Source organism: Populus alba, chromosome 12, assembly GCF_005239225.2.
Source record: "Populus alba chromosome 12, ASM523922v2, whole genome shotgun sequence".
Lineage (NCBI taxonomy): Eukaryota > Viridiplantae > Streptophyta > Magnoliopsida > Malpighiales > Salicaceae > Populus > Populus alba.
The window spans coordinates 8,504,378-8,529,044 of NC_133295.1; the positions used below are offsets into that span (position 1 = coordinate 8,504,378).

The 24,667-nt window shown below is 35.4% G+C and overlaps 1 protein-coding gene across 1 annotated transcript; it reads right to left on the reverse strand.

The window, feature by feature from the left end:
- Positions 1-15,708: 15,708 nt before the first annotated feature.
- On the reverse strand, positions 15,709-21,899 carry LOC118029010 (protein ENHANCER OF LHP1 1). Its single transcript, XM_035032771.2, has 12 exons — positions 21,541-21,899; positions 20,164-21,257; positions 19,787-19,963; positions 19,521-19,634; positions 18,540-18,644; positions 18,107-18,241; positions 17,961-18,016; positions 17,764-17,863; positions 17,580-17,696; positions 16,817-16,943; positions 16,548-16,678; positions 15,709-16,436 (listed from the first exon to the last, which is right to left on the reverse strand). The coding sequence occupies exons 1-12, from the start codon at positions 21,827-21,829 to the stop codon at positions 15,981-15,983; spliced, it is 2,901 nt and encodes a 966-aa protein (XP_034888662.1). The 5' UTR covers positions 21,830-21,899; the 3' UTR covers positions 15,709-15,980.
- Positions 21,900-24,667: the final 2,768 nt, after the last annotated feature.

Here is a 24,667-nt window from a genome sequence, read left to right on the forward strand (position 1 = left end):
CTATTTTTATACTAACTTAGTTTGGGTTAAATGAGGTTGAGGTTATTGTGTGGAGTTTTGGTTTTAGAGGCCAATGAAAGGGGCTATTATTGGCTGGTCGGGTTGGCGGATCTCGTATACTTTGGTGGTTGAGATGAGTGGTAGAGAAAAGGAAAATGGTATCGAGTGGATGCCTTGATGGTGTTATGTGTGCTGAAAGGGAAAAGGTGATTCAAATCGGGATAAGGATTCCCCATAGTTCCGTGATCAATGACTCCATAAACATTAGAGCTGCTATGATATGCGGAGAATTTTTAGGAAGCTTACGTATTTTCTACAATTCTGTTTCTTTTCTGTTTATTGGTTTCCTAGTTAATTGCTTTCCTAGTTGGAGTTGGAGATTCTATGATTGGATTGATATTTAAAGTAGGATGAAAATAATGAAGGCAATCCCTTTTTTCTATCATTTAATGAATTTGCATTCGAGTTTTCCTTGGAGTGATTCCAAAACCACAAAGGGATTTTGTGTTTTCCCTGCTCTTGGCTTCAGCTTGAGGTTGATCCAAGAGGCTTGGCACCAATTTTAGTATCAGAACTGGTTCCTGGTTTCTTCGTTATGGTGTTTCATGTTCCATGCCTGTAACCCGTAGTGGTACTTCATACGTCATGGCAACTAACCAAAATCCAAACGACCAAAACACAAACTGGTCCCAGTTGCAATAACAAATTGATCAAATCACCATACTATTGGAGCAACTTACCCATGGACTGGATGTCATGGAGGAGCGTTATGTTCGAGAGGAGTATGGGCCCTTCAATCAGAGAGGTCACAGAGCAATTCGTGGAGAGAGACTAGATGAAAGTGATGGAGATGATTTTGAAGAAGAAGAAGAAGAAGAAGAAGAATAAAACTAGGAGTTTGAGATCATGAGCCTCAAATCCAACATCATAGGCAAAACTTTCACCTAGGTCATGTGGGTCATGGTGCAGGTTATCAACCTCTTGATGAACTGACCAAAAGAATGAAGGTTGATGTGCTGGATTTTTTTGGAAAATTAGACCCCAATGCTTTTGAGGACTGGTTAGCGGCAATTGAGGATTTTTTTTTATTGGTTTGTTGTTTCACAGGACAAGAATGTAACATCCCCCTGTACCGGAATAAAAATAATAATCTCATGTCAACCGAAAAATAGAGTACTTAAATTATATATATATATATATATATATATATATATATATATATATGATCTTCGTATTAAAATCTACCGAAATTTCAATGGAGTCCCCCCTATACCAAAAGGTCCCAAGTTATCGACATGTATCCTGTTTACACTTCTAATAACTCGCATCTCATAACTCAATCCCGACCCAATCATCTTGGGTTTTCAATTCCACAAATATTATCACACTTATCAACCACAATATTTATAATATACATTATATAACAAAATATAATTATGGATGTATAAAAATATAAATACACAGACGTGAAATATGGTTATATGAACTACAGAGTTAAGTTCATTCAATCAAGTTTAAACATTAATTATACAAATTAAGTTATCAAAAAATTTTCATGTTTACAAAATATAAGGGTATACTCCCAAGAACTTAGATTACAAGAAGGGAACATAAGCTAGAATCTACTCATGTCGTGTATACAATGATCTCGGAACAAAATACATATTATTAAAATGTGAATAACATAATAAATATAAGAACATGAATATCTAACAATTTAAAAAGGGTAACATGCATTCATATTTTGTTCACTTCTCCCTTCTGGTTTTCATTAGAATCTCTTCCTTTTTCAATTATTAACAATCGTTCCCTCTTCCACTTAAGGTCTGTAGCACAATCGTTAGATGTTGTTCATGCTCCAAGTTAGAGTTTGAATATACTAAGATATTTTCAATAAATACAACCACATATTGATCCAGGTAAGGCCAAAACACCCGATTCATCAACTCTATAAACATGGTCGGAGCATTGGTTAACCCAAAAGGCATCACCAAAAACCCGTAATGCTCATAACGGGTTCAAAAAGCAGTCTTTTGTATGTCTTGTTCCTTGATTCTCAACTGGTGGTATCCAGATCTCAGATCTATCTTAGAGAACACTCTAGCACCCTTCAACTAATCAAACAAGTCATCTATTCGTGGGAGTAGGTACCTGTTCTTCATCGTCACTTTATTCAATTGACGATAATCAATGCATAAACGAAGGGTGCCATCCTTCTTCTTTACAAACAATACTGGAGCTCCCCAGGGCGAGTTACTAGGTCGGATAAAGCCTTTATCTAACAATTCCTGAAGCTGGACCTTCAGTTCTGCCAATTCCATAGGTGCCATCCTATAAGGAGACTGGGCTATAGGAGAAACTCCCGGAATAGTTTATATTGAAATTTCAATTTCTCTAACTGGAGGTAATCTAGGCAACTCTTCTAGGAATACATCTCGAAACTCCCTCACAACAGGAATACTAGCCAATTCCATGCTACCCTTTTCCAGCTCTCTTACATGGGCTAACCAAGTATAACAACCCTTCCTCAGTAATTTTCTAGCCACCAAGACTAAGAATACACAACTTGAAATTACTTTTCTTTCCCCTTTAAACACTACTCTTTTATCACCTATTCCTTGAATTGTCACTGTCTTGGTGAAATAATCCACTTGTACCTTATGTTTACTTAGACAATCCATGCCTAGAATCACATCAAAATCATATAGCTCTAATGGCATAAGATCTACCCTCAACTCTAACCCTCCAATATATAGTTTTACCCCTATATAAATATCATCAATAAGTATATTCTCTCCTAGAGGTGTACTAACAATCACTCTTACACCTAAGTCACTAGTTATCACATGCAAGTTATTCACAATTCTATAAGATACAAAAGAATGACTAGCTCCAGGATCAATTAAAGTATAAACTTGCATCATATCTAACTGTAAAGTACCTACCACCACATCAGGTACAACTCCACATCCTCGTAGGTCATGTGATATACCTGACCCTGAGTCCTCCCCTCCTGATTTCTAGGCCTCCCACAAGTAGCACTCGTCCCTGATTGGGTAGGCCTGATAGGACAATTGATTGTCACTGATTGCTGTTGGCTCTGAACCTTAATCCTCTGACTATGGGTTCCCTCGGTAGTTCTACGAGGATAATGCTTCTTCCTGTGACTCATGTCCCCATAATAGTAACAGCCTATGCCTACATGCGAGCACTCTATCCAACAATGCCCCTCACCTCGATAAATATAACATCTCCCCGGCATCGCAGAGCAATCTCCAAGGTGTCGCTGCTCACACCTCTAATAGAATGGATATACTGGTCCCTTCTGCTCTATAAACCCTCCAACAGTTTTGACTCCCTGTCTAGACTGTCCTCCCAAGCTCCTCTTCTACTGACTTGTCTAGTTCCTCCTAAGCTCTATCCTGGGGTGAAACTCCTACCTCTTCTTTGGAACTGTCCTGATGATTGCTCATTCTTTCCGTTTTTTGGGAGAGTAGGTCTCCCAGTCAAAAACTCAAAATCTCTCCTCTTAGCTCCAATTACTTGACTCTGTTCGACCACTAGCTTCAGGGTATCCCTTATTACCCTCTCCATACCCTAAGCAGCCTGTACCAATTCCCGCACAGACTGAAACTGCATGGCTATCAATACCATACTCAATTCCCGCCTCAATCCATCACAGAACCTCTCCACCCTGTGGCGTTCTGTGGGAAGGTAAGTGGAGGCAAAAGCTATTAAATCCTGAAATCTCCTCTCATACTCTAGAACTGTCAAATCTCCCTACATCAAATCTAAAAACTCATGTTCTTTCTTCCTTCTATGCTCTCAAGAATAGTACCTCTCCTCAAACTCTTCATGAGAGTCCCTCTATCTCAATACCTCCCCTGATCTCCTCTTTCTAATGGTCTCCCCCCAAAAGTGGGCACTTTCAACCAATAGTTGAGCCACACAATCCACTCGTAGCTCCTCTGGCACTTGCATCTGATTTATAACTCTTTCCACTTTCTTTAGCCAATGCCCAGCAAGCTCAGCATCCTCTTCGCCATGGTAAGTCATACAACCCATTTCTCTTATACCCTTCACCCATTGCACTATGGTGACTACTCCCTCTAATCTAAGAGTTGTACCGAGGCTCCCGCTACCATTCCTGCTACTACAACTCACACTATATGTTCCATAAAAGCAGGATCCAAAAATGGGTTTGATCTAGCTACCGGTGCCACTAGTGGGTGTATATTATCTCCCCCTGTATGTCTGATACCTCGGGCATGGATACATCTGCCTGACGGGACAACGAATCATCTTGAAGTCTCACTGACTCGCCCCCTTCTAAGTACACTGATATTGCAGGTATATGAGAGGAGGTGTCTACCAAGGGATCCTAGTTTGGATCACTTTCATTATGAAAACTCTGGTCACTTCCTCGAACTAGGGATGGATCAATCCTGGCTCCTTGCCTTATTCTCACCATCTTGAAACACATTTCAAAATCATATAATTATTTATGTCCCTGGAATAGAAACCTGAGCGCTGATACCAACTGTAACATCTCCCTGTACCGGAATAAAAACAACAATCTCATGTCAACCAAAAAATAGAGTAATTAAAATTATTTTTTTATATATTCATAGTCTTTGTATTAAAATCTTCCAAAATTTCAACGGAGTCCCCCCTATACTGGAAGGTCCCAACTTATTGACATGTAACCTGTTTACACTTCTAATAACTCGCATCTCATAACTCAATCCCGACCCAATCATCCTGGGTTTTCAATTCCATAAATATTATCACACCTATCAACCACAATATTTATGATATACATTATATAACAAAATATCATTATGGATGGATAAAAATATAAATACACAGACATGAAATATGGTTATATGAATTATAGAGTTAAGTTCATTTAATAAAGTTTAAACATTAATTATACAAATTAAGTTATACAAACATTTCATGTTTACAAAATATAAAGGTATACTCCCTAGAACCTAGATTACAAGAAGGGAACATAAGCTAGGATTTACTCCTCTCGTGCATGCAATGATCCTGAAACAAAATACATTTTATTGAAACGTGAATAACACAATAAATATAACAACACGAATATATAACTATATATATAGCTATAGAACTCCATTTCAAGCGAGATTAGTCTCGTTGGAAAGCTAAGACATGAGGCTACAAGTTCTATGAAGGAAGGAGAACTCAGTTCTGCCTCTAAGACAGTCAAAATTGCTCATCAACAAACATTTGGACTGTTATTGTCTAACTGTTACTGTCTAAACATTGAACTAGTATTGTCTAGACATTGAACTGTTACTATCCAACCATTACTGTCTAGACATTGAACTATTACTATTCGACCTCTCCTTAAATTTTTAACTATATCTAGAGTTATAGAACTCCATTTCAAGCGAAATTAGTCTCGTTGGAAAGCTAAGACATGAGGCTACAAGTTCTATGAAGGAAGGAGAACCCAATTCTGCCTTTAAGATAGTCAACGTCTAAAACTACAATTTCTATGAAGGAACCTGATCCTAATTCCTTCATCCTCTTGCCCTAAATCCCTCTGGAAGTGAAGAGATGAAATTGTCTATATTCATCAACATTTCCATTTACACACAACACATGAAGTTATTTATTTTAGCAACTCATACTTTTTCATCAATTCAAGTCTAAGAACTCTAAACTATAATTCAACCTCCAGGCATCAATTTATAATTGACTTTGAAATGACTCATAAAATCATGTTTAGAGCACTTTACCTGGTACGAATCAAGGTTTCGATCTTCAACTCCCTCCTTTTCTTTCTAATGACAGCTGGCCCTCCCCTTTTCTCTTCTTGTTCAAATTTTCTTGTTAATCCCTTGCCCACCAGTGTTTATTCTACGTATAACCCTTAATCTTGGATGAGTTCTTGAATTTTTTGTGTTTCTCTCTTGATTTGTAAAAATAGATACAAAACTCCCTCTTTTCTTTCTTTATGATAGTTGTAGATTATTATTTTTTTTATGAGAAGAGGAGTATTTATGCTCTATAATGATTCTTATTTGCATTTAGGCCCCATTTTCTTTAAGTATATTTATTTTTCCCCCACTTCATTTTAGTTTAGTTTATTTTCTTTAATTTAATCCAGCCTTGATTTTCCCGGGATTTACAAGGAAGGTTCATTATGTTTGGATGAAATTGAAGGGGTATGCATGAGCGTGGTGGGAAGTGTGGAGGAACAATTGTGCCATACATGAAGGCCAGTAGTTTCTAATTGGGAAGAGATGAAAGAGTGATTAAAGGAAAAATATTTGCCCATTGATTATGAGCAAATGATGTTCAAGGAGATGTTGCAACTCAAGCAAGGGTCATTGAGTGTTGATCAATTCACAAATCACTACCACGAGTTGATTGTCCGTAGCAAGATTGTAGAGATTGAGCAACAACTTTAGCTCGATACCGCATCAGACTATACAATGAGCTATGTAAAGAAATGTGGACTGCATGTTTAATCAACGTGGAGGAGGCGTATCAATTGGCACTCCATATTAAGAAACAAATGGGGCTTTTTGTTAGGAGGAAATTAATGTCGTGGGATTCAAGGTCAGAACATGTCCCAACATCTCAGTCCAAAGGCCTCCATTGCTAAAAGATCAACCTAGAGGCAGGGTAAATGGAGACCAGAAAGGAAAAGCCAAAGTTTCCAGCGAAGGAACACAATGTTATAAGTGTAAAAGCTTCAGACACCATGTTGTAGTGTGTCCTACAAAAGATTAAAAAAAAACAGAAAAAAAAACTAGCATTTATATGTGAAAAGGAATCGTGGTCCTTTGGGTGAAGAAGAGTATTTAGGTGCGTTGGACTTACCCAGCTGCGTAATCCTTCGAGTATTGATAGGAACTAAGATAGAACTCCAGGCTAATCCCGAGTGGTTGCACACTAATATTTTTCACACTTGCATGGAGCATAATGGTCGAGCTTTGAATGTCATTATTAATAATGGTAGTAGCATGAATGTGGTCTATGAAGCTGCCTTTGAGAATTTGGGGCTGAAATCTGAGAAGCATCCCACTCTTTACCGGATTAGTTGGGTTAATGAAGCCAACTCAGTCCTAGTGGAACAACGTTGCTTTGTCAAATTTTTAGTGGGAAAAAAATATATGGACAAAGCCTGGTGTGATGTAAGCCCTATGAGTATTTTCCATATGCTATTAGAACGTCTATGGATCTATGACCAAAGGGTTCTTTATGATGGGTATACTAATGCTTATTCTTTTAATTTCAAAAGAAATTTGTTTTAGATCCTCTATAGATTTTAGAATTTGATACAAAAACGAGGTTGTCATAGTTTGATGATAAGAAAATTCTCTTGAGTTATGCATGAGGATAATATGGTGCTACTGGTAGTGAGTCATGAAGTGAAGTAGGAGGACGACAATGTTTCAGTAGAGTTCTCAGCAATGTTGGAAGAGTTTCGGGATATCATGTTGAATGAGATTCCAAATCAACTACCTTCAATGAGGGAGGTGCAACATGCCATTGATCTGATCCCTGGCTCAACCTTGCCTAATTTACCACACCATTGCATGAGCTCAATAGAGAATGAAGAGCTCAACTGATAAATTCAACAATTATTGGACAAAGAGTTCATTCGAGAAAGTCTCAACCCCTGTGTTGTTCTGATTTTACTCACACCAAAGAATGATGGTAGTTGGAGGATGTGTGTCAATAGTCAAGAAATTAATAAGATAGCTATGAAGTACCGATTTCCCATTCCTCGTCTTGATGATATGCTGGATTTGTCATGTGGTTCCATTGTTTTCACTAAGATTGACTTTTAAAGTGGCTACCACCAAATTAATATCTGGTTAGGTGACGAGTGGAGGACAACTTTCAAGATGAAAGATGGTTTATTCAAGTGGCTAGTGATGCCTTTTGGATTAACCAATGTGCCAAGCACTTTCATGCGTGTTATGATGCAAGTTCTCAAACCATTCTTGGAAAAATTTATCATTGTTTATTTTGATGATATCTTAATTTTTAGCCAAAGTGTGCATGAGCATTTGAGCCATATCGAGTAGGTATTGAAGGTCTTGAGAGTTTAACAACTCCATATTAATAAAGGCGAGTGCTTATTTACGAGGAAAAGTGTAAAGTTTCTAGGTTTTATAATTTCTAATCAACGTGTTGAGGCTAATCCTGCAAAGGTGCAGGCTATCCAGCAATGGCCAACGCCCTAGAATTTTTTTGAAGTCAGAAGCTTTCATGGTTTGGCTATATTCTATTGGTGATTTATTCGTAGTTTCGGCACAATGATAGCCCCAATCACTGAGTGCTTGAATGTAACAACCCGGCTTTTTCAAGGTCAAAATCACTGGAATTTTTTTTTTTGGTTTTTGGATTTTTTCACCACATCATTCTTCATATTTATTATTGCATTTTGTTCATTAATAAGGCACAATCTATGTAGGATAACGTAAATCAACATTCCCATAGAACGAATTCTCAATACACATGCACATAATATTATTATTTTTTCATACTCTTAGGTTTACATTACATCATACCAACATATTCATAAATTCACATTCTTGTTCTAATCTCGTTATCATCATGAGTTCATACAAAATTGTCGAATAACTAGTTACACAATTAGTACTTTTGTTATCCTGATCGCATGTGATTTTTACAACATGACATCCTCATTAGATGAATACTTGATATGAATATTCATACACATCATATCAACTTGTTCGTATATTCACATTTGTGTTCCATTTCAATTTTTCATTAATAGTTTTTACAAAAGGGGTCGGACGACTAATTGAGTGATTAACATGTCCGTTCATGCATAACTCATATCACACATAACATGCGAATATATAGTTCTTTTCGAAATGTGTGAGCCGCGAAATAAATTTCCGTACACACCATGTTGGTATGATGTCCTTGTTACAACACAAGGTCATTTCAAGTATTATAGGCAATTTAAGAAAACATAATAATACAATATTAACGTTACATTTCATTCATGGACCAAAGTAGCATAATGCTTTTATTTCTCCTTACTTATGTAAATACCACCATTAATAATTCATCAATTACCGAGGCTAATTACAATATTCAAACCCGATCATTCATCTCGAATACCGTTAGCCAAACTAATGTTATTCTCTGTTTAAAAGCATAACCATTATAGTTCTTTCATATACTTAGTATATACGAAACGTAGTATACATGAACGCATCAGTTCTTAAAACTAACTCATAACACTCAAATTTGACTATCCTCTTAGGATGCCATTAGTCAAAGCCAATTGTTTATTCATCCTAGTCATCCACTTAGGATGCTAGTGGCCGAAGCTAGTCATTTACTCATTCTGGTAATCCTATTAGGGTGCCATTAGTTGTAGCTAATCATTTGTTCATCTTGGTCATCCACTTAAGATGCTATTAGCCAAAGCTAATCATTTATTCATCTCGATTATCCATTTAGGATGCCATTTACCGAAGCTAATCATTTATTCATTCTGGTAATCCATTTAGGGTTCCATTATCCGTAGTTAATCATTTGTTCATCTCGGTCATCCACTTAGGATGCTATTAGCCGAAGCTAGTCATTTATTCATCCTGATTATCCATTAAGGATGCTATTTACCGAAGCTACTCATTTATTCATTTTGGTAATCCATTTAGAGTGCCATTTGTCATAGTTAATTATTTGTTCATATCGGTCATCCACCTAGGATGCTATTAGCCAAAGCTAGTCATTTATTCATCTCGATTATCCATTTAGAATGCCATTTACCGAAACTAATCATTTATTCATTCTGGTAATCCATTTAAGGTGCTATTTGTTGTAATTAATTATTTGTCATCTTGGTCATCCACCTAGGATGCTATTAGCCGACGCTAGTAATTTATTCATCTCAATTATCCATTTAGGATGCCATTAGCCAGAGCTAATCAATCATCTATCCCGAACATCCATTCGAATGCCATTAGTCGAAGCTAATCATTGTTCATCCCGATGATCCACTTTGGATGTAATTAGCCGAAGTTAATCAATCATTTATTCCGGTCATCCATTCGGATGCTCGAAACTAATCAATCATTTGTCATAGTCATCCATTCAGATGCCATTAACCAAAGCTAATCATTTATTCATCCCGGTCATCTGCTTTGAATGCCATTAACCGGAGCTAATAAATCATTTATCCTTGTCATCCATTTGGATGCCATTACCGGAGCTAATCAATCATTGATCCCGATCATCCATGTCATTAGCCGAAGCTAATCATTGGTTCATCCAACAATTCATAACAATTTGACATTCACTGTAACATAATAGCAGACCCTTCGTGGTGCTCGTACTAGCATTCCATAATAGTTTAACATTCAGTAACACAATGATAGATCCTTTGTAATACAAAAGCAAACATTCCATAATAGTTTTGCATTCAGTATAACACAATAATACCCTTCGTATTACTCATCTAACCATTCATGACAGTGAATGTTCAATACAACACAACAATAGATCCCTCGTAATACTCACACCACCATTCATGGTAATTAACTATCAATAATACAACGGTAGACCTTTCGTAATGCTCATACAACCATCCATGACAATTTCATTCAATATAATACAATAGTAGGTCCTTCGTAATACTCATACAACCATTTGTCACAATACATTCAATAAAAATACAACAATATATCATTTGTAATACATTCATCACAATTACATTCAATATGATAAAACGGTGGATCCTTCATAATACTTATACAATCATTCATCACCATTACATTCAATAAAAACACAACAGTAGATCTTTTTTAATACTCCTACCACCATTCATCAGCAGCCTAAATTCATAATAGCCCAAACAACATCTCATATTTGGTTTAGTATTCATCATAACACAATAATATATATCCACCTTAAATGGGTCATTTTATAACTCTAACATTTTCAATATTCATCAAGAACTCGATCAACATTTCATAGTCGTTTTCTCATTCAACAAGGACTTAATAAATTATCATCATAAGTAAATCATTTCAAGCATAAACATCATAACGAGAAAAAAAGGTGGAAACCATCAACCTGCTCCACTTGCGGGTTGTCCTTGTCCTGGCGATGGTTCGATCCCAACCACACCACCTAAGACATCAATGGCCACAAATCAATACATTTGCATCCTTAAATCACACTCATCACCATACTTATTTCAAGAGTTCATATGTTCACATTCAAGTGTTCCACATTTTACACCATCATACAATGAAATTATTACAAGCATTTACGTCATTTCTGCTCGGGGGACTATTGTAGAAAATCAGCAACGAAATTGATTCGTTGCTGGCCACACAATTTGGCAGCAAAAATTGATTCGCTGCAGGACGTACACTTTGGCAGCGAAATCTGGTTCGCTGCAGCTGACACGTTTTCGGTAGCGAATGCTAATTTCACCATAGGTAACTCAATTTTAGCAGCGAATCACACTTCCACTACAAACAACACAACTTCGACAGCAAACACTGATTCACTACAAACACCACAACTTTGGCAACGAACGCTGATTCACTATAGCCAACACACTTTCAGCAGTGAATGCTAATTCGTTGTGGATAACACAATTCGATAGTGAACACCTGATTCACTGCAGGCAACATAAATTCGGCAATGAAAACCTGATTCGTTGCAGACAACAAAATTCAGTAGTGAACACCTAATTCATTACGGACAACACACTTCAGCAGCAAACCCTTGATTCGCTGCGGACAGCACAAATTCAAGAGCGAACACCTTATTCGTTGCGAACCACACAAATTTGGCAGCAAACACCTGATTTGTTGCGGATAACATAATTCGGCAGCGAAACCTATTTCATTGCGGACAACATAATTTCAACAGTAAAAACCTGATTAGTTGCAGACAACAAAATTTGGCAGCAAAAACCCGATTCGCTATGGAAAACCCAATTCGACAACAAACACTTGAATCGTTGCGGACAAAATTCAGTAACGAACACTTGATTCATTGCAGACCACACAAATTCAATAGCAAACACGTGATTCGTTGCGGGCCACACAAATTCGGCAATGAAAACCTGATTTGTTGCGGCTAACACAGTTTAGCAGCGAAACTGATTCGCTACGGACACACAATTCGACAGCGAAAACTCATTCGCTACAGACAACACAATTCGGGAGTGAAAATGATTCGTTGCAGACACACAATTCAGCAGCGAAAACTAATTCAGTCAGTGCAGCCAACACAGTTCAACAGCGAAACTGATTCGTTGTTAACACATAATTTGGCAACAAAAAATTATTCGCTACAGACAACACAGTTCAGCGGCGAAACTAATTCGTTGCCAACAACACAATTCGCAGCAAAAACTCGTTTGATGTGACACCACAATTCCTTCTTTGGATCCAGTAGAATCATACAATTTTAGCATGAACACACTTGCAAATTCAATTCCAACACATACTTTTTCATTAGATTCTTGTTTCAGCTGTATCATGCTTTTAAGGTTACAAACACACACAATCCTGCACATAACCTTACTCTAAGCCTGTTATCACACAATTTTGTCAAACACAATAAGAAATCAAGTCAATAGCACTAACATATTTTCTGTTGACTTTGGCATGGTCTAAGGTTCTAACAAGGTCATAATTCCTACTTTTCTTCTCATAGTGTTTGCATTCTGTCTAGCCCCCACCAAGGTCGGTCTTCCACCTCAGTTTGTGTATTTAAATTATTCATTTCCTTTGTTAAGTGTTCTGGAATTTGGCCTCCCATTCACCCCTATTTTACATGCATTCTTCAACCTAGTTTTACTTAGCAGCTGATGTAAGGATTCTAGAGGATTTAAGAGAGGAGAGAAGGAGAGAGACGAACAAAAAGAGAGGGATGGCATTTTAGAGGATTTAAAAGGAAGAAAAGAGGGGGAAAAAAACAAACAAAGACAAAAGAGAAAAAGAAAAAACAAAGAGTAAAACAAAGGTCAAAAGCAAAGAGAAAAGAGAGGTAAAACAAAGAGAGGAAAATAGAAGAAAAGAACAAAACAACAAGGGATAAAAACACAAGCAAGAGAGGAGGAGCAAAAGCAAACACAAAGAAACAAAAAAGAAAAAAAGAAAAGGAAACAGAGGAAGAACAACCATTATTCCACCACTACCGTCTGCAAGCCACAACACTGCCACCGTGAGCCACCGGCACCGCCAACAATGTCAGTAGGTCAGCTCCGCTCTCCTCCTCCTCCTTCTTCCATTGTTGTCGTCCTCCACTATTCTGCAAAGTAAATAGTGGAAAGTGAATTAATTCCCTTTTCACTAATCACTGAGTTGGACCAGCTCAAACCTAGAATAAAATGTTTGGGCTGGGTTTGGCCCAGTCCCATAAAAAAGAAAGAATATATATTGGGCTGACATCGGTCTAACATGTTTTTGGACCGACCTCAGCTCAATTTCTTCTAGGCTAATTTCAACCCAACTAGGATGGGCTCCACCCATATGATTGGGTCAAGCCCATCCCAATATATTTTATTATAATATAATAATATATAATATTATATTATATATTAAACAAAAAAAACAAAAAATTTCCAATTTTTTTTTCAAAAAACTTGTGATTTTCCAACGTTTTTCTACCAATTTTGATTAAATGGTTTGTATTTTTTATACTATAAAAATACAAATCCGGTATTAAAATAATTGGTTTTCTCCAAAATATTGCAAAAAATATATAGAAAAACAACAAAAAAATATATTGTTTTTATGCATACAGCCAAGTCTCTTCAAGCTTATAAAAAAATTTCATATTATATTTTCATACAACAAAAAATTCAAAAAAAAAAATATGTATTAACATGCATTTTGAGCTTTAATAATTAGTTAATTAAAGCCATGAGAACTAGGTCAATATTTCAAAGATACCAAAAAAAATATTTTTTTTTTTTTTAGTATCTAGGATCATGAACTTATATGTAAGATGTATTCCCGATATTAAATAGTTAGTTCTTTTTTTATTGACATTAGAATGGTTAGGTTTTTACCCGATAAGATAAAAATCTCTTTACCAAGAAGGACTTATCTTCAACCTTAGACAAACCAACAATTAAAAAATACGACAATACCTTAGCTTAAATCAAACAATTAAACAATGCAGCTAACCTTAGGTTGGGTATATTTGGGGTGCTAATACCTTCCGTTTACGAGACCAGTTCCCGTGCTCAATCTCTGAGACCAGTTAGAGTTCCTAGTAACCAAAATACTAAGTGGTGACTCTCATTTTCTATTTTCATAGGTAAAAGATAAGAAATCCTTGTATTTCCTGATTATCCTGATTTCCAAATACCATAAGAGTAGACGCATCGTCACAACGCCATCCATATGTGACAATGGTGGCAATGTATTAATGATTGATATAATCATAATAATGTTAATATGATTATAGTAATACCAAATTAAAAATGATTGTTATTTTATTCGTAAATAATGATACTTTTAGTAAATGAAAACTATCCGATAAAGGTGATCATAATGTAACAATGATGATAAAGAATTTAAATATATGTTTGCAAAGGTTATATAATTAATATTGATGATGGTGGTGTTAGATGATAATAATAATATTAAAATAGAAGATGTTTGTTATGAGGTAATGATAAAAGAGATGATTGTGATTGTTATGACACTAATTTTATGATTACGACAATGATAGTAATCATGAATATGAAATTATGGTGATACTAGTAATCAATGATAATGCTGATGTTGAAAACCAAAATTTGAAATAGAAAATTATTTTTTATGGTATTTAAATAACTATTTTGGTTCAAAGAAAAAAATAAACACATGAATTGAACTAAACATAAAAACATGTTTTTTTCTTTAAAAATTTAAAACAAAAAATCATAGTGATACCAAACATCTTAAAAAATTTATTTATTTTATTTATTTTCTACAACACAGCCAAAAAAATGATTCTCTACAATCAAATATATAAAAAAATTATTTTCTCAAATAAAATCATTTTCTATAAAATTCACTTTTAAAAGGAAATACATTTTTCAGGAAACAAAAGAAATCTTGAAATAAAACTCGGACGTGCTTTAGAAGATGCGTTACTGAATGAAAGAAGCACATAATTTTTTTTTTTTTTTCACAATTGAAATATGCATGTCTATATGTCGATGCGTTTCGTTTCAGAATGTGAAGTGAATTGGATAAAGTTTATGTAGTAGAGGCAGCATTGTCAATGACCGGTGATTTGGTGAGGGATTTTCTCATGAAGGGTAGGATTGACCCTCACTGCCTTATATCCATTGACTTTCAAGCAGCATCTTTCAGTTAAAAAATGAGCTAGTTGTGGCAGAAAGCATAAGCAGTGGTTTAGGCGTGATCATCTTGATATCCAATACGCATCTCATGTCATCAGGCAGGCAAAGGAAGAGATGAGTTTCACTCGAGGAAGAACTGAGAAGCCATAGAAGATAATGACTTCGCAAGTGACATAGCATTCATTTGAATGGATGGAGCAATGGCTGATTCAACTAACTTGCAATAATCATCAACATTTCCTTTGGCTGATACCGAACCACCAATTGGAAGCTTGCAATGTTTAGAGGTGTGGAAAAATCTTTGGCTTCTGGCAGAGAAATTTGGCCACGAGGACTTGTGTTCGGATAAAAAAGGACAGCCATATTGAATGCTGCTTATTATGATAATGAAAAAACAATACACAAGGGTGAGGTTAGAGCTTAAAAGCAGGAATGAAGCTTTTTTGGTGTACTCAAATGCATAGTTACAGAACTGAGAACCTATTTCCATACAACTGTTTCTTGCGACTGAGTGATATACAACAGATTCTCTCATGTCAGCCATTTTAATACTTGTCTGGGACATTGTGCCACTCTGAAAACGTAATCCCATTTCACCTTGACGTTGTATCAAACATGAGAGTTTTCAATGTGTTCTTTTGAAAGGATTTGAGGGATGCAGGGATGTTAACTGATCCAGATCTTTCTTCGAAGTTTCCTGATTGTTTGATGACTTTAAAAATGGATTAGACGGGCGTTGTGATTGTACCTTTAACACCTCGCCTGTCATCTTTACTTCTACTCCAATCACATTTTCAGCACTTTTCACCTTCTCTGCATTGCTTGGCTCCATACTGGTCTTTGCATTTACAGTTTGGTTCTGATAACTTTTTTCATGCTCTTGCTTATTTGCCTTTTTGATAAATAGGGGGGCTGACAGTGTCGGTGATGAGAATGCAATGCGAGGTTCGGGTGTTTCATTTTTTCCAGTTGAAGTCACCATCGTCTTGCTGATTGCAGCATCAGCTGTGAGAGATGCACGATCATTTGAGTTCAAGAGGGGGCTTTTGTAAGTTCCCTTAGATTCATTGACCAATCTTTCCTGTGATGAGATTAAAAAAAAAATCCAGTTTACTAATTTGATAACAGAAAAACACCCAATCTGATTGGCTAAGAAATAACTCCAAAACCTTTTCCAAGTAATAGGTTTTACCTCCAGTATACTGTTGAATCGTTCGGCCAAATTTGGAAGCTTCAGCGCTGCAACCAGCTTTATTGCTCCCTTCATTGATTTTTCCAGAGATAAAAGCTTCATAAGTTCCGTAGCCCTCACAAGCTTATCACCTTACATAAGCAGCAAAAGCAAGCATTACAGCTGAGAATATATTTTATTTCATTAAAAAATTGTATTTTTACAAGGAAAAGTTCAAGAGTTGAAATAATTTGCATCCTTTCTGAGGTTAGTCGATTATATGAGCTCACCATTACAGCAAGAAGCAATTAGTCTCAGGATGCATCTATCTTGAGTTGCCTCCATATTGAAAGCTTCATCATCTAGTGCAGTGGTATCCAAACAGGCACCTGCCATGTCTTCCATTCTTTTCTGAATCTGCGAAGGCATAGGATCCAACAGCTTTAATGGGGAAATCAAAATAACCAAAGGATAGGATTGAGGATTGCAAGGAAAACCAATTTGTCCAAATTAAAAAACCAAATTAAGAAAAAAAAAACTCCCTTTAATATTATCAAAGAAACATCTCAACCCAAAAACTTATAAACTGATACTAAGTTTCTAAAAAATTTTATATTAACTATATGATACACTCCCCTTAATACTATAAAAGAAGATTTTCACCTGAAAACTTGAGTTGTTAGTGAGGTCTAAAGAATAGCTTCACATTAACTCTATTACATACACTTTGAACTTAAAACTTGCACACATCCATTATTATTTTGTACTTTATTTTTAAGTTTTATTTGAGAGAATAGGATTATTAAAATTCAAACTTCTGACATTTGATCAAAGAGGGTTTAATGCTATATCAAAAAAATACTTCAACCAAAAAGTTCTGTTGTTGGGCGAGGAACTAAGATTTTATACTGACTCTTAAAGATGCACATCTCTGAAAGCAACACCTTGAAAAGATTAAAAAAGCAATTCATACTTGACGCTTAAAGAGGAGTATAAAGGGGGCTTTTTTTTTTTTTTTTTTTTTTTTTTTTTTTGGGGGGGGGGGGGACAAACCTGTGAGAGGTGCATGCTGTTCATTATAAACTCATTTTCCAGGGCATCTGCTCCAAGATCAGAGGATGCTACAGGGAATGAGAGATTCAAAAGGGAGAGGACTGGTTTGGGTATCACCTAAACAGGAGGAAAATCAGTCACAAGATAATTGGAAAGAGGGTAGAAATCAAGGTGACAAGCTTACCTGTGGGAACATGTCAGGACTCTTGTAAACAATACAAAACAACTTGCTAGCATTTAGTCCAACCACCCAGTAGCTTTCATCAGACTTCTCTTTACTGGCACTGCAGGATTAAAACTTACATTATCCAACCGCTGGAGTATAAAGGAAAAATAGGAAAGTGTCAGCTAATAGTATTCTTAAACTGAAGAATTGGCAACCTGAAGATTGGGAGCCAACTACCACCATATTGGCTTGTAAAAACCCGCAAAACACCCTACAAAATTTGCTCAAATTTTTGGTAACAATATCAAGGAGACATGCTCAGTCATAGCAGTGATTAAACTGAAAACATAGATAAAAATACCTTCGAGTCATATGAACTTAATTGGCCTTCTTCACTAAAACCAAACCATGTTAGATGTGAACCTGGAGTCAAGGGAAGACGCCCTGTGAGTGGCTGGGTCCCATTAGATATGTCAAATACTCTGAACTCTAGCATCTGCACATTCAGATATGAACTTGAAATCCTTAGCATTCTAGTTTTAAGAAATATCTAACATAAAGAGATTATCAACCCATTAACCAAATAAAATGTCTTCCTCGGAAAACAACTTCCAACATGGTTAGCAAGTTTATTAAATTGTCAGTGATATCAGCAATTGTGTTTCTTGGGTATTACTCGATCTCATTGTTCTTGCTACTTAATAAATGCCAAGTCTCAGTACAGTTGAACCTTGAATAATTGGTAAATTTTAGCAGAATTCTAAATGCAGGAATATGAATAATTGAAGTTAAACCTGGTCATTTGAAGGAAGACAGTCGGAAACATGAGTGACAACAGCAAGTTGATTTTTTAAGCCTGACGCAGTCACCACTGGTCCATCAAGGGAGAGAATATGCCTCTGTGATGAAATACATATGACAAAACATATACAGCAGACACAGAACAATTAACAGAAGCTTACAAAACTAAGAGCAATCCTATTAAATGCAAGTGAAAACAAATGCAAGGGCATGAAAGGTGGTTAAAAAAATTGGATATTTCAATGTAATCTATTTCTTCACAGCTATCAAAGCAAAAATGGAGGATGGAAGGCCTCCTGTTTAATTCACATAAACGAGACAAGGCATCACAGCTGGAAAAATAAAGTATGTCTCATTTTCAAATATGACTGCATTGCATATTGGAGATCTGAAATAAATGTTTGCGCAGACTAGCCACCCTGATCAATGCATGAGTAAACACAGAGCCTCTAAAATCTAAAGAACTATTCAATTTTGATGAACACGTGAAAAAACCAGCAGAAATAACAATAACCCAAATTTCTACTCATCCATACAGGATTTGATAAAACATTACAAGCCTACAACCACTAGACTTTTATGCTTCCTTTTATCAGTAGGGCATTTCCTTCAAAACCGTTGCCAAAAATTAAACCACCTTCTAAATGATGTCATTTTTAGGCATGCATTCATTGCAGGTGTAAGAAATCCGTCCCTTTAAAATGATAAGTTACATGACCAATTTGAGAAGCCTGTGTAATGCAAGGACTACATTTGCAAGAATTTCAGACCTATTAAGAGGAAAAGGAAAGAGGAAAAGTGATGTGAGAACAAGAGTTGCAGGAAGATTTAAGAACTACGAACATGACCTGATAAATTGTGTAATATTGGAATAGGTCAATAATATTAGTATTTAATATAATGAAAAGAAGTAGGGACTTTGTAAGACCTCAATCGTATCATCATATAGACTTCATAAAGTTTATGTGACGAACCTGCAAACCACCATCAGTGTAGATGCGCAGAAAATTAAGACTAGTAATTGCAGCAACCCAAGCAGTACCAAGTGCCACTACTTTCACTTCTTCCCCTTCAAATCGCATAGACCACTGAATTTGAGTATTTATCAAATGTCAGCATATTGTGAGAATTCAGTCTTCACAAAGAAGGGAAGCATGTGTGGAAATAGGTATATGCACTTACAGATTACCAAAAGAAAATAAAGTAGGAGAATATAATTTTGGAAAGGAAAATTTCTCACCTCGCTGTTGTTTGCCCAGCTGCTGAACGGGCGATACATGAGAGTACTCATATTCTTTTCACCTTTGCAGGGATTGGCAAAAACACTTCCATTCTCATTTAATGAGGCCATTGTGAAACCAAAATAGTCGGTCATTGACGGAAGTCGTGAACCTCTGCCAGTATCATGAAAGTCGATCTGTTTCCAAGGTATATGAAATATCAATAAGCAATTCAAGAAAGACAAATTGACTTGCAGCTCTAGGGTGATTTAACATGAATCCAGGTGTATATTGCAACGCAATATTTGAGTTATCCCTCCCCGGTACAAAAAAAAAAAAAAAAAAAACCAAAGACAAAAAGAAACTGAGATATAAATTGAGAAATAGGATACTCTACCTCTATGTGGGAGTATCCGTCATTCTCCACTGTAGTTATAGTTCCAAGCATGTTGTAGCACAGGAAGCGCCTCTTTCCACGCTGTGGAGGAGTAGCGCCTGGCTGAAATGCCTCCTGCATTTTCAACCTAGCAGATGTCACTGTACTTCTGAGTCCATTTCCCTTATCCAAGTTATCCTTGCTGGAACGATGCACCTTTTTTCTGGGTTCAGTCTTTGGAAGCAAGCTCAACTCATCATCAATGTCCTCGTCTGGATCTTCAAATTCAGACTGTTTACGTAATCTCTTCCTGCTACATGGTTCTGATTCACCAAGACTATCTTCACCAAATTCACTTAAACCACCAGATGTACTTGGCTCTGGATCCTCGTCAAACAAAAGAACTCCATTACTGTTCTTCAAACTTGGAATATCTTCTGTAGGAGATTTCATTGACGAAGGAACAACCGATTCCCACAGACCATACTTTCCCATAACATCAATAACAGCCAATGCATTACCAATTGGCTTCCAAGCCATACCACTTATTCTATCCTCAAACTTCTGCCTGTCAATGTCCTGCTTCTTATCGACATCCCATATCAGAATCTGTCTATCCAAACCAGAAGTGGCCATGTATTTGCCATTAGGTGACCAGGACAAATAACATACAGGCTGTACATGATCACCTCTCAGTGAAAACAGCTTCTCTGCCGTGTCTCTATCATACATCACAACATCATTTCTCAAACCAGGGACAGCCAAGGTCTCCCCGTCAGGACTCCAACTAACAACATTCACGAAAGAAGTGTCCGAAATAATGTTAGGAGCAACACCCTTTAGGGTATGTAAGATCCCACCAGACTGCAGTTCCCAAAATAAAACAGTCCCAACAGAATCTACTGTTGCCAAGTACTCGTTAATAGGGTCAAAAGCTAAGCCAGTAACAGGTCCTTTATGTCCTTTCAGAACCCTCGCAATAGAGCCATCGACTGTATTAATAAGTTTAATGCCTTCATCGTCGCCAGCAGCTGCGACCATGCTCCCTGATTTATTAAATGCAAGAGCACGAATCGGCAGCGTGAATCTAGTAACATTAGTCTCAAACTCACCACCTGTAAACAGAAATTGAATAAATTAACCAAAATGGAATCATTGAATAAGACAGGTAAACCATCTCTGATTAGCCCAGTTACCATTCACTGTATAAACATTATGAAATATAATTTTCTTTCATGTGTAAAAATAAAATCCACGCAGAATTTTTGCTGGAATATGATAGAGTGCAGCAACATTTAAAAAAAAAATATCTGGGTAATTGAAATCATGCGAGCCCATTTGACAATTTGGAAGTAATATTATGATCACATTGAAATAAATAAACAAAAAGTGCAATACTTGGAAACTTGAAGAGCTTGACGGAGTGGTCAATAGATCCAGAGGCGAGGCAGGTAGAATTAGGGCTAAGAGCTAAGGCAGTGACGCCATCGCGGTGGTGACGGAGAATCTTTGGAGGATTTGAAGGGAGGAGAGGGTCATGGATGGAGATTGATGGGTCAGAGGAGGAGGCTGTAACAAGATGAAGGGCCTGTTGGTCCCATAAGACAGAACAGAAGGAAGGGTTGATGTCGTTGTTTCCATTGATAGATTTATGGGCTTCTCTTAGTTTCAGTGTACGGACTTTCATGGTGAAGGAAAAGGATGAGATTTTTTCTTTATTCTTTCAGTGTTTAGGGTTTTTGATTGTAAAGAAAACAGAAAAAAAATATTTAGAATTAAAAGGAGTGTATGGATCTAGGTTTGGGACTTTGGCGGGAGTTTCTGATTTTGGCGGGAAGGAAAGTGAAGAGGCAAATATAGTTTTTTTTATATGCACTAGTCTTTTAAAAAGTTAATTGCATTTTAGCATATTTTTGATATATAACTATTTTAATAATTTGTTATAATATATTTTAATATTAATAATTTGTTATGATTCATTTTAATATATTTGATATATAATTATTTTAATAATTTATTATGATCATGTTAACTAAATCGGTTTAAAAATAACTTGAATAATTCTTAATTAACTTAATATTAAAGAATAAAATTTTAAAAAAATAAAAAATGAACCGAGTCAACCCGGATGAACTCGTCAAATCCACAACATGAGTCATGAAACTAGGATAATCTCATAAAAAATAAAATAAAAACATAGATATTAAAAAAATCAAAGAAAAATACTAGTTAAAAAAAAATTGCAATAAATAGTGTTTTAGCTTTTTTGCAAGATATACAGGGAATAACATTTTTGTAAGAGAAATGTTAAAACAACATTTTGTTTAGCACTCTTCTTGGATCATGTAAAATAAACATTGAAAAAGAAAAATAAAATTTTTTTTATGCTTAGCTTTCTAGTATTAGATTTAATATTAATTGTGGGTTACGTGATCACGTAATCATGAGGTTAATACTTGCAACCAACACTATTTGAATTAAATATGATCCTAAAAAGCCAAAAAAGATCTAATAGGAGTGTGACATAATGGAAACATGTGTCAAGACACCGATATTATTGGAATTAAATTGAATCACACCACAAAGCTAAATAGTTTTTATTAAGTCAATTTAGTTCTTTCAAGAACCAAAAAATATAGGAAATCTCACACACAAGCTAAAAAATCAAAATGATATTATTTAATAACTGTCAAATTTTAGGGTTACAAAAAGTTTATGTACTTTTATAAAATAATCTTAATAGATTTACCATTATAGACTAAATTGGCTCACTTACAAAATTGATCCAAAACTTGATAACTATCTAAAACAAACCTTGGATATTTAGCTGAAAAGCAACTATAAATTAAGCCCAAGCATAAAGAAAATAATAAAAAATAATAAATTTGACACATAAACTAAAGTTGTTACACTTAATTAAACAAAAAAATTACCTAATATAGATAAATTTTCCAGTTTAAATAATATCATCGTAGAAACACTATGATCTTTGTTGTCATCTTTAGATATCCAAAATAAGCTATGAAATTGATTGATGAAGTTGTCTTCCTTTTAATTTCCTTATTTGTCTAGGATAATTAATTGTAATTTTAAAGAATCCTCTCAAAATTAAAAAAAAAAAAAAAACCGTATTGCCTTCCTTTAAACTTCCTTGTAGGATTAGAAAACTCCCCAAAATAAAATAATGAATTTGTCATTAAATATCATCAACCCTTGTTTCATTGTATAGTTAGAATGAATAAGGAATCCATATAAGAAAATAATTTTGAAATATTAATGAATCATTACCACACTTAGAAATTACATTACAGCCCATGAGAGATCCTTGTAAAACTATGAAATTTCTAAAACAAGCTATCATATCTTTGTAGAAAAATGATCCTTGCAAAATATAAAATCCACAAGTCAAAATGAAGTAAATAATAAAATTCATATAATCTGTTTTGACCTTATCGCAAGGCCTTCCTAAACTCTAATTGACCTGAAAATTTACCATAACATAGAAAAATATCTTTGAAATCTTCTAATAAAATTTCAACTTTATTTGATAGTTTGATTTGAAATTATAATTTATAGCATTAAATTAAATAACAAAAAATTTTATACTAAAATTCAAATTTGATCTTTGTAGGCTGTATTAAGCTTAGTCATTGTTTTCTCTTACTTGCTAAAATGGATAAACCAATGACAATACTATCTCTGTTTTTCTCTCCCTCTTTTACTTATACACACACACACACACAGTGTGTGTGTGTGTTTTTTATTGCCCAAACTAGGTTCCATTTATTATATCATTCTTACCCCATCAACAAGACTTTTTGCTATATTTTTCCACCCTATCAAGCTTTGCTTGCTTTATTGCAAGATTTTACAACTTATGATCATGTGCTTCTAAGGATCCAATTATCTTATAATTTGAATGTCAACAACAATCCCATTAGAGGCCATTCATACTTGACTTGTTTTCCAAAAAGGTCCCTTTTTAGTCTTCCTTTCATTTTCCTTTTCTTCTCCGGTGAGAGTTTTAAATGTTGTTAGACTTTACTACTGGCTGGGTGCGTGGTTCGTTATTAGCTACTAAGATTACAGGGTTTGACTATTTTCCTTGTTTGGTAAGTTGTGTATTTGGGGACATTAAATATGCAAACTTGGCTTGAATGTATTTTTACTTTCTTTTTCCCTTTCCCTGTTATGCTTATCTAGGTGAAAAGATACTATCTTATTGCCTACTTCTCTTTGTAATTTGAAAGGATAACTAGAAATGAATTTGCAATTTTTAGTTATTTTAGCATGTTTGGTGCTTCTATAGGGCACGAAGATGTTGTAGTTGAGAACTTGTGAATGTGTTTTTGAGCTATTATATTGTTACCTAGTGCTACAAGAGTAACTTTTAGTGAGCAAGGTAGTTAGGAATAATTAGATGTTAGGGTGAGATTTTTAAATAATTAAGAATATCATTGACTATGCTATGCTAATCTGACCAATTACTCTGCATTTGAACTCTTCATTTTACCTTCTGATAATT